This window comes from Triturus cristatus, chromosome 9 (genome assembly GCF_964204655.1).
Source record: "Triturus cristatus chromosome 9, aTriCri1.1, whole genome shotgun sequence".
Classification (NCBI taxonomy): domain Eukaryota; kingdom Metazoa; phylum Chordata; class Amphibia; order Caudata; family Salamandridae; genus Triturus; species Triturus cristatus.
In genome coordinates, this window is record NC_140592.1 from 236,138,674 (window position 1) to 236,150,707 (window position 12,034).

Sequence of the window (12,034 nt, forward strand, 5' to 3'; positions counted from 1 at the left end):
TGGATGCTAAATGTTGTTCTGTGTGCTTAGAATTGATCTTGAGTCTGCTGTGTTATGCAATTGAATTAGGCACACAAAGTATGGCAGGCAGGTGACTTTGTGGCTGGCACTGGCATTGGGACGCAATTAAATTTGAATGTGTTCTGTATGTTTCCTTCAAGTTGCAATGCCTTTTAATAGATAAATTAAAAAATATCTTACATTGCATTGACCTAAAAGATGCCATCGCAGCAGAGTCTATTTTGTACTGATCTGGTTGTTGAAACCGGTCTTTCTGCAACTGGTTCCACAGTTATAGATGTTGTTAAAATGCTATAATGGTATCTGATTAACTTTCTTAGAAATGAAAAACAGTGAGGATCATGCTAGTGCCAGTGAGTGTTATTTTGCATGCAGATAAACCTTCATAGGCGAATCACCATTTGACTGCCCATTTGACTGGGCAAAGTAGATGAGTAAAGAAAAGGAAACTTATGTTTTTAGGGAAAAGATCTTGGTCTAATGAGATGGAACACTTGATCATCATAGGTTTGCAGCCAAGTGTTACCACCATGCAGTTTTAAGTGATGTCTGATATCGTTTTTCAAATGCTTTTTAGGTCTGCTGTTTGCTTAGCCCTTTAGTTTCTGTCAAAAATCCTCAGATGCATGCATACTCATACATTTATGCAAGGGGTTCGCATTTTACTGCCACCCACCATAAAATACAACATTGGGTAAAGGGTCATACGGCTTAATGGGTAAAGGGTCATCCGACTTCAGGCATTGCTCAATGCATTTTGAGTGATAGCATTTACCTTGAGCACAATGAAAACATCTGCCATAAAAGTAGTCCCCTTCTGTAATGGGGACTGTTGGGTCAATGTGTTATTTTTAAATCCGCTTTTTCCTCTTTTGAACCATGTCACTTTTTTTAGGAGGAACCAGCAGCACCACAGATAGTACTACTGTGTTTGATGGCTACCATTTTGGAAGTGGCCTTTGCAAGATGGCTGCTCATGCACATGTATGCACACAGAAAGGTGGCCATCTTTGAATGTTTTTTATTTTGCTTCATAAAAAAAATAACTCCTGTGATGTACCACACATGTGGGCATATGTATGGCAGTCCAGGAATGTTTTTTTTAAAACCTATTACATAAATCATTCCAGGATTGCTGCTGAGGGTTGCAGATGTATGTGGGTGTATGAGTGGCCATCTTGGAATGTTTTTTCTCAAACTTAATATTAGAAGTATTCAATAATGTAATCGTGTGTTTTCCCGTTTAGCCAGTCTACCCTATGATGGTACTCAATATGAGTAAGGCGACGATATTACAGGTTGAGACTGAGAGCCCCATGATGGGATAAAGTCTGGAAAGGAACAGGTGTTCTGTTCATTCAGGAAACGAACGAGCAATAAGAATGCCTTTAAACCTTGTTTTTATCTTGATACATTGGCTGACATGGAAACCATGACGGAAACAGCACATCGTAATTCCAAGGGCTAATTCCAGGGGCGGAAAGGCCCGCCCTTTGGTATTACAAGCCAGTGCCGACTGGCTGTCTGAAGCCAGCCGGAATGACCGGCCGGTTTCAGTTCTGACCGGCTGCATCTTGATCTGCTGGTCGGAATTGAAACAGACTATGACGGTCGGAAAGCCTCAGACCGCCATCATAATAGGCCCCTATATAGTTTATTCTGTAAAACCGCAAGTCGTTGGGAACGTTTGTGGCCATTTCAATGTAAAATCTGCTGTTTGCAAATAACAGTGTGCTACCACTTCATGCTTTAGTTATGTATTTATTAAAAGTGATAGATTTTAAACATGATTTGAGAAACATGCCTTCCCCCGCCCTGATGACAATGCTGTTAATGTGCTGAGAGGCAAGTCGAGGGTCATGTGTAACCGTGTATTCTATATGTGGCTAGATTTGTATTGTATATGGAGCAAGCTTATTTAGTGTATTGAATCAAACAAAAGAGTTTGTTGTACAGAAGACATGCTGAACTTGCATATTTGAAGGTGCTATGTGATAATGAAGAAAATGGCGGCTTAGTGAATTCAAATATTTCCCCAGAATCACGTCATTTGAAACCAGTTTGTGAGTCAAGGCCATTGCAAGAAGGTCGAGTAGACTATTTGAGTCCCTAGACTTGCAGTAACATTTTTATGATTTTCGAAGCCTGCTTTAGGAAGGAAGCCTTGACCATAATGGACCATGGCAATATTTCCTGGGGCCTTGGCACTGAAGAGCAGAGCCGCCTATGTGCAGAAAAAGGCATTATTTTTCACCTAATGTTAAAGAATATACTTACTCAAAGGTGTTTGCTTTGCCCGAATTTAATATAGAATCAGGTTACTGTGTTCCAGCAAGGCTCACTTACCATTTTACATGGTTTTGATTTTTCCAGATATGCCATTACTTACAACATTCCTATGCCTTCATTTAACTTAATAAGGGTTTCCTCTTTTTTCATGCAGCATGAGGCTGTTGTGACATTAAGTAGCCAGAGTAATAGGATTATTGCATATGTAGACTGAGTGCTCAGAGTGTGGATGGGTATGGCACTTCTTGAGTCACATAGTATCAGGGATCAGGAAAGCTAACCAGTTACAATTTCTTTGGACGTCATTGCAATTGAGTAGCTTTGTGAGTATAAAGCTTTCAATTTAGATAGAACTAACTCTATTGAAAACCAGAGTAACATCACAATCTTTGTAGTGAAGCTGCACTTTGCAAGAGAAAAGTTTATTTGAGCAGATTTTGTAATATGTACAGAGTATCAAAATCTTAATACCAGAATATGTATGCGATGGGTCAAAAGGTCTGCAAATATTTTGTGTGGGCCAAATAGTCAGTTAAGTACATTGGGCTTTCTAAAATAAAGAATGTAATAAAATTAGTAATATTTATTCTCACTGGAACTGGAAAGCAAGACATTTAGGTGAAATGGATTCGAGGGTGATGCATTATGAATGTTTTTTGGCAGGTTCGGAAAGATTAAATCTGGAATTTTACACACAGTTGAGGTAGATCTATTTTGGGGAATAAAAAGAAATGGTGGGTAAGAGCATTGCGTATATAAATAGATTTTTAAAAGAATGTTTTAATTGATTGATTTTTTTTCTTTCATGATTAGGGGTGATTCTAAAATGTTGGGTAATGCAAGTTGGTCATTTCAGAACATCTTTCCTTGGTTGGAAGGTATAGGTGAAGGGTATTGATTCGTACATATTATTTACTTTACAGACCTCTTTCAGGCCTTAAACCATAACAATGTTGTACAAGAGCTTCATTATAAAGATCCTCCTGGAATTTGTAGTGGCGTAGAGTGCTTTCTCCATTCCACTAACCTTCTTGTCCTTGGAGTTCTGCCAACATTTCTGTTTGCAAGTCGCACAGGCTTTTGCCCCCTCCTGCAAATTTTGTTTCTGCTACATTTACAGTCACTAAAAACTGGGCCATTTACTGCTTCCGCCCACCGATAGACACTGCATCAGCCCTGCTAGACATATTGGCTTGTTGCATTTTGTAATAATGTTAGGAAACGGATGGTTGATGAAAACTGTCCAATTAAATGCTGCAAGCTCTAAAAGCTAATTCCAAGAAGCCAGTTGAATACTTGCAAGGTGAGGGCCCAGCGTTTGTTCTTGTAGTAGGCGCTAGAATTTAGCTGGAATCAGAGGTATTTTATTAACCAAACAACTAACATGATTGACTTCTGCCATCATATAGACTTGAAATGAGTGTAGTAGTAAACATTTAGGTCAATATGTTTTGCCAAATTTGAGGCTTCTTAGTAGGTACGTACGTACGTACATATGTATTATATTTGTATACAGCAGACTTAGCCAGAAAGCAGGAGAGTCCTATCAAGAGTCAAAAGCAAAGATATTGTTAACACGTTATTGGGGAGTTAGCTGGGTTCTTAGAGTAGAAGTAGAATCTTGCTTCATCTTTAGATCATTATTCAGTTCTTAGGAAGAGATTCAACCAACAATGAAACTTTAATGATACCTAATGCGGGAAGTTGTGTTTCAGATTCTTGATATTCTAACAAATTTTCATAGGCCAGAACACTTTATTGTTTCTAACTAGGGGTGTGGACTGTATTCATGAATAGTGTTTTGAAAAGGTATGTGCACCGATCATCTGGACCTTCCTATCTATCGCTGTGTTACCATGCATTTTTTTACATTAACATGTTGCTTACTTTAATTAAGCTTCTGTCAATGTCTCCTCTCAATGTATTTGTTGTCCACTAAAGGGAGGATGAAAAAAAGTGCCCAAAAATGTGTGATAAAGCACAGATAACGCAGGGATGAACAAAAACCTACTGATAGATTTGTGCATGAAATAAAAAGAAAAATATAGAAATGCATTTCCTCCAACCTCTAAATTTCTACTCCTTTTTTCTCTTTCTCAGAATGTGCCCCCAGCAGAAGTCCGACTGCTCATTTTGGAGAACATCCTTCTTAACCCAGCATATGACATTTACCTGCTAGTGGGCACTTCAATCCAATACAAAGTGCAGAAAATAAGACAAGGAAAGATTACAGGTTTGTTTTATGCTTGTTTTAGTCTGCATCCTATGAGCAGTTTCAGCTTTCCATACCATGGGATTTTACAAATACAAAACATTGAATGGGAGTATACCTGTCTCAACGTCCTACTGAGACACGCCCAATCTTTAGTGTACAAATTCTACGTAGAGTGGCCTAATGAGGGTTAAAATAGTTAAGGGATGGCGTCCTCAGGACCTAATGAGACTCAGGGAAGGGATACAAGTAAAAGCGGTCGGTAGTAGGGCATTCATTTTGAGGAACTTGGCTTTTTCTGAACAGTTGTGTACTTATTGAACACCATTTGCAATGAGGGTTTCCCATATATCTGTGGTTGATTGCTAATGTGAACTAGGCTACCCGTGAAGTGAATGGTATAGGGTCAATGTTGCACATGACGCATGCTTGCTACACCTAAGCAATAATGATGCTTTTCATTATTCTGAGCTATTGTGTAGTTACTTGCAGAAGTCTGCCATATGTGTTCATAGTGTCAGGGACTGTCCGAGACTGTCAGGAACACAGTCAGAGACTTGAGCAAGGACTGGGGACTGGGTAGAAAATGACCGTGCACAGAAGGAGTAGTACAGCGCTGCCCAGGATCACACAGGGAGTCAGAGGAGAAAAAGGGATCCACAGGGGAAAAAGGGATCCACCGGGGAAGCCTGTACAGTGAACAAGATGGCTAAGACTCCGAGAGGAAGGGCACTCACAAGGCAATTTAGTATTCAGACTTCCTACAACCAGGACGGACGTGCAAGACATGTATATAATACAACATTAACAATAAAGGGAATGTGGGATAAAGCACTCAGGAGCTCTACACGGTAAGACTGAAGCTCCGTAAATTCCCCACCCACAATTGCTGTTACAGATACTGACTGAAAATACCCACATATAGGCTATGTATGCTGTGGAGCTTATACTGATGGTGATGTTATAACTGTAACTCAAAGACAATACTCACAGTGAACAACAAACACCACCTAGGTAGTCAGCTGTGCCCACGGATCCTGGTGATCAAACAGGAACACGCAAGGCAGTAACAGCAAAGGGGTAGAACTAAACAGAAGCACAATAGACAAGGAGCTAGCAAGGAGGAGTGCTTAACAGGAAAGGAAGGAAATCACAGGGCACACTTGGCAGAAAGCAGGTAACAAACTTACAAGGTAACAGAAGCAAGCCAGCAGAATGGAAAGACTGCAAACTAGAATTGGAACTAAGGAACTGGGAAGAAAGACAGGGACTGGAAATGGATATACAGAAGGGGAGGCTACAAGGGTATACTAGAATAGTGCAGGTTAAGGAATCAAGAAGACAAAGTAGCATAGAAGACAGTGCTGGGGTAGGAACAAGAATTGAGCTAAGGCTCAGGAGTCAAGGTAGCACTGCAGACAGTGCTGGTTCAGGAACAGGGACTTACTAAAGCTTCAGGAGACAAGGTAGGAATGCAGGCAGTGCTAGTTCAAGGAAACAGGGAATAGATACAGCTTCGGAAACAAGGAGTCAAGAGAGCACTGCAAGCAGTGCAAATCAGGAACAGAAACCAAGAATATCTATAGCTCAGGAACTCAGGAAATAAGGTAACACTGCAGGCAGTGCTAATTCAGGCACAAGGAATAGCTATAGCTCAGGAATCAAGGAACAAGGATTAACTAGTGCTCAGGAATCAAGAAATATCAAGAGCTCGGGAAACAAGGATCGGTCACACTGGAACACAGCTACAATGGCCAATCCTGGGCTGAAGAGAGCTGGGGCTTAAAAGAGCTCACAGTAATTACATGCAACAGGTGTGAGCAGGCTAGCAGCAGCCAGCCACAGGTGAGCTGAATTCCTCCACCCATCCTTGGCCTGCAGGGGTGGAGGCAAAGCAGTGAGCAGGGGATTATAGGTAATGGAGTTTCTAGCATGAGCAGACTGGCTTCCACAAATCCCGGCTTGGATATAGGGAATGGATGTCAATTCCTAAATGGTGTCCAAATGCCTGGAAGTCAGGATATGCATGCAGAGGAGTGTCTGGAAGCATATCAGGACACTGCAAAGTCCCACAATTCGGCCCCCTGGTGGTGGGCTCGAGAGCACAGGGAGTGAATAGTGACACATAGAGCAATGTGTGCAAAAGAAGTTTGGATGATGTCATCAGCATGTCATAAATGATGTCCTAGAACATGTCAAGAGTAATGTAATATGTGAGGTCATAAGCAGTGCATGACAGTGGTGAAAGTTATAATTAGCTCTGCTAACTATAACTATGTTTTAGTTCAAAATGTTATTACTGACATATTCACCTAACTAGAACATTACCTTAACCTTTCTTTTTTCAGTGAATATATTGTAATTGTATTTATATAGCGCATACTACCCTGGACTGGCGTCAAAGTGCTTTTCGGTGAGTAGGACGCTACTCCGAAACCCAAGAGGAATAGTGGTGGAATAGTATAGGGAAATGTAAGTTAATTTGAACGGTGGACATATGAGTCTGTTAGTTGAATTGAATAGAATAATGGAGGAATAGATGAAGGAAGAGTCTAGAAAGTGTTATTTGGGAGTAGAAAGATGAGGTTTGGAGTGAGTAAAAAGGAGAGATGGAGGAGAACATACTAGTAAAATTGGTTTGGGATGAGTCAAAGGGAGGGATATATGAGGGAGGAATTTAGAAAGTTATTTTGGGAGATCAAATTAGTAAAGTGAGGTTTGGGATGAGTCCGAGTCAGTAGAGGTAGAGGATATATTGAGAGATGTATAGATAGGGTGTTAGACTAGGCATCTTTTGGCGTGTTTCCCGAGGGTTTTTGCTTTCTGCCCTCCCGGTTTTGACTCTGTTTTTGCTGGCGTAGTGTTTCTGCGCACTTTTCTCACCGCTGATCAGTGGTAAAGTGCAAGTGCTCCTGTGGTAAATTGTGTTATGGATTGGTGTTTCCATGATCGGCCTATTTGATTTATGTGTCAGTCCCTAGTAAAGTGCACTGCGTGCGCCAGGGCCTGTAAATCAAATGCTGTTGGTGGGCTAGAGCACTGGATTGTGACACCCACACAAGCAGCCTGTAAAGTGTGGCTCAGGCCTGCCATTGCAGAGCCTGTGTGCAGTCTGGGACTGCCATGTCGACTTGGCAAGTGCACCCACTTGCCAGGCCCTAAACCTTCCCTTTTCAACATGTTATTCACCCCTAGGGTAGGGCCAAGTTACCCCTGTGGGCAGGGTGCTGTGTAAGTGAGAGCTGGGACTTGCCCTGGTGTGTATGGCATGTCCTGATAGTGAATTGCAGCCCATTTCGTTTTTCACTATGGCAAGGCTACCTGTTCCCCATAGGACAGAATGAGAAGTTTGTTTATAACCTCTTATAAACATAACTGGCCCAGGCATTTAGGTAGGAAAATACAATTTAGTATGCCTGAATCTAAAGATGCATCTTTTAGTAAAGGTGATTTTTACACTCTGTGTTTGAAAATACCACTTTTAGAAAGTAGGTATTTTCTTGCTCAGTCATCCCGTGTGCCTCTGCTGGAATGTGGATTGCCTGTCTGGGTTTTGGATGACAGAAGGCTGGGGAGCAGGAGTGGCTCCAGATAGTATAGGTGAGTCAGGAAAGGGCTGAATAGACCTGGGCTGCGATAGGGGGAGGTTTATTTCCTTGCACCTCAAAGGGCCTGGTCTGCCTCTGGCAATGCTGTCTCCACCTCCTGACAGGAAGTCACACCAGAGAAGGCAGAACTGGTTCTGGCTGGGCACAGACACTCTGCCTAAGAGATCAAAGGATTTTGGGATATAAATATTGGGGCTCAGACACCTGAACTTAAGATCTCTTTTGGATCAAAACGACTGCGAAGAAGAAGAGCTGGAGAAGCTGTGAGGAGGAACTACCACTTTGCTGTGTGCTTTGATGTGTTGGCATGCAGTGGCTGCTTCTGTCTTGGGCAGTGAAAGGACTGGACTGAACTTTCTGCAATCTACTTTGTGAGTCTCTCCAAGGGCTTGAGGTAGAGCTTGCCCCCTGTTCAAGAACTCTTAGGAACAACAAAGACTTCAAACTCTTCTGACCTCAGCACTGGGGACTGTGTGTTTTGTGCTGCAACAGAAGAAAAACAACTTGACGACGTCTACGACGCCGCTGCCGACTCTGTGTTCCGAAGGCACCGCAAAGGGCACTGCCGCACCGTGACCCTGGTCTCACCGACGCCACCTGCTACCGCCGCCACCGAGCCGCTGCTCGCACCGCGACCTGTGGGCACTGCACTCCACACAGCTTCGCTTCACTACAATGCCTTGATATCCCCTACGACGACGCTCCATGCCGAAATCGCCGCCGCTGCTTGCACCGTGGTTCGAGGGCACCGTTCGTAAAGTTACATGACGCACCGCCCTCATCCTGCACCGCAGCCTTGACCTGCCGGCGCCATCGACTCCAGTTCGTCAGCCAACAACAGCGCTTTAGCAACGACGCTGCCGCTGCTTGCACTGTGACCTGCCAGCACCGTGACGAGCACCGCCTTCATCTCGCACCGCGACACTGGTCACACCATCTGATGCCGCCACCGAGCCACTACTCGCTCCACGACCTCCGGGCACTGCACCCCGCACCGCTGCAATTTGCACCGCAGCTCCCGGCACCTGCCGACGCCAGCGCTCCGGACTCCTTCAGAGAAAAGATCGACCTGCAACGTGTGTGAATTCGAGGGCTCCGACGACTCCTGCACCGACCTCCAGAACAGACGCCTGCGGACGCCATGATTTTGGAAGCTCAACGAGAGGTCCTCAACGCCCTGCATTCCTAAAGGTATGGTTTGCGGGTCTTCCTGACACCGTAGCTGGCCCACGACGCCGCAGTCAGCCAGAACTGTTTGGATTTGTTTGCTCACGACGCCGTGATGGCCCCGGACGGAGCGATTGACATCAAGGAACCGTTTTTAAATCTTATTTAGACAACTGGATTTTTAAGTACTGTATTGTGCATTTTTTTCGTTTTTGGTCTGGTCTTAAAGTATATAAAAATATTGGCTATTCTTCTAAACGGGTGTGGTGTCCTTTTTGTAGTGCTTACACTGTATTACTGTGGGTTATGTGCAAATGCTTTACACACTGCCTCTAAGATAAGCCTGACTGCTCGTGCCAAGCTACCAAGGGGGTGAGCAGGGGTTATTTTAGGAGTTTAACTCCCTTACCCTGACTAGGAAAAGGGTCCCTATTTGGACAAAGGTGCAAGCCCCTGTCAGCTAAAGACCCCCATTTCTAACACTGAGACAGAGTAGTGCATTGGGGAGTTTTCATGTGTTTTTTTACTTGTTTTTTCTACAGCAGGAGTAAAATAATAACAATATAGATACCCGACTACATAGAAAGAGAGGATAACCTATTGAGATTTAAAGTTGTACTGTATAAACTCAGACTTTCGAGTATTGCTGTACTTGAAACTAATTGATGTTTATATTTTGTCATTACTCAATTTTTTTAATTTGATCTTTTCCTCAATATTTCAATAATTAAGCACTTGCAGATAAATAGTTATAATATTTACATATTGTGAAAAAGAGACCTTTAAGCATCTAATCAAATACTTTTATAAAAACTATTCAGTGACCTAAAAACATGTTAATCATAGAATAATAAAAAATTTGAAAAAATATATATGGATGCACGTTTTAATACTCTGCTTTATAATGAGAATCCAATGTCTGAGGCAGTGAAGGGCACTCACAGGAATTCTTCAATTAGTTTATTTCCTAAAAACTCGAAGCACTGAAGACTCGTTTTGGCAGCACTGCCTTTCTCAATGTCAGTGCGACCGGCATCCTTTTTCCAGGTAAATACTAAACAATATCATTGGTCAGTTATTATCACTAAACATAAACCGTCATCATCAGTTGTGGAGCACAGGTTGACTGAATGTGGCGGCCATACTAAAATAGACCTAATATCATTCACCAAAATGAACAGTTCAATTCCACATTATCCATATATCCCATGAGTGCATTATTTTGGGATCCAGTTATGCATTTCCACCCTGTATATAGCCCTGCCTGACCAGCTACACCTGTTCTTATTTACATGCCTGTGTTATATGGTGTCCTCATGCACCAGGGCCTCAGGGCTTTAAACCGTAGTCATCCCAAAGCATAGTGAATGCACACTATCGACCGTGATGTGGAACCTCTTGTGTATTCTAGGCATCTTACTCTCTATGGGCTTACCATGCTTATGCAGATTCTGTCCCTCTTAGCCATATGCTTTACCCTCTCTACAGAGCTGTATGGGCTTATCGTCTTTCTGGGATTCAGCGTCCCTTATCAATTGTGCACTGTATGGACTGGGACAATAGAAATTATAGATGGAAATCAGTGTTCTATTATTTAGTCTACTATGTACTCCCTGTAGGTTAAATCTTCCAGCTTCAGACCAAACTAAGGGCCAGATTACGATGGCAGTCAGACAAGGATCTGACCACCATCGCTGTGGCAGGGGACCGCACGACAAGACCTCGGTGGTCCAACCGCCAAATTACAATGTGTCTGACCAGCTGGGAGGTGGAAAAGTGCTCAGTAACACTGAAGCTTGTGCTGGGGTCCTGGAAAAGGTGCGGCACAAGTTGCAGTGTTGAGCATTTTGTGAAAATTCATGCACCGTGTGTCAAGCACCATGTGGTACCTAGCAAACCTGCATGAGGGCACTATATGTGCCCTGAGGACCACATTACAGTGGCCCATGGGAGTCAGGAGCCCTGCTAGGGGCCCCCAAAGTCCCTTTTTGGCTGCCTTTTCATGGCGGTCGGACCGCCATGAACAGGTTGTCGGAAAGAGACATCGTAATTCTGAAGGAGGTGCCTGAGCAGGCAACATCTCCATTCAGGATAACGATCGACTGCCGCCCCGGCGGGATCAGTAGATCCTGTCTGAGGTGGCGGTCTGTCCTGCCTGCAAAGTAATGTGGTGTCGGACCGATGCCCTATATGTTGAGTGGACTGCCACGATGGCCTGTCGGTAGTTGTCCGCCCGACAAAATATTGTGGGCCTAAGTGAAAATATGAAGTTAAAAAATAAAATTGAAAAGGTAAAAAGAAAAATTGCTAAATAACTCTATGCAATCACCCCTTCATCTACGCGATGTCTTATTATTGATAGTGCTGCTCCTATATTCTCTCTTACCGTCTCATTAGGGGAGATATCTTAACCTATGTGTGTCCATAGTTCTTTACTGCTGTTTAACCCCCCTGGTGCTTTAGTGCGTGGCTCCATAATGTAGCTCGACTCTAGAGCTCTTAACCTCCTGGTTCTGTGTCCCCCCTCTCTCATCATTTTTAGCCTGCGCCAAGCAGAAAAATCTGAGTAGATTTTGATTACTATTATTTTCCGTCTCAAAGTACTTTGTTAGTGATTGCCCTCATATGCTCAAGCACTCTTTTATTTGCGGGATGCGTAGTGCTTCCACGTACTTTTTTCCACTGAGGCAGATCAGGCAATACATTGCAAATTATGAGTTGCAACTAAGCATCTTAG

The 12,034-nt window shown here is 43.1% G+C and overlaps 1 protein-coding gene across 1 annotated transcript in view; it reads left to right on the forward strand.

The window, feature by feature from the left end:
- NUP210 (nucleoporin 210) overlaps positions 1 to 12,034 on the forward strand; it is a 451,814-nt gene that overhangs the window by 106,139 nt on the left and 333,641 nt on the right. The window contains exon 6 of the mRNA XM_085624815.1: positions 4,411 to 4,543. Within this exon, the coding sequence (XP_085480941.1) occupies positions 4,411 to 4,543 (133 nt within the window). The remainder of the gene's footprint in view (positions 1 to 4,410; positions 4,544 to 12,034) is intronic.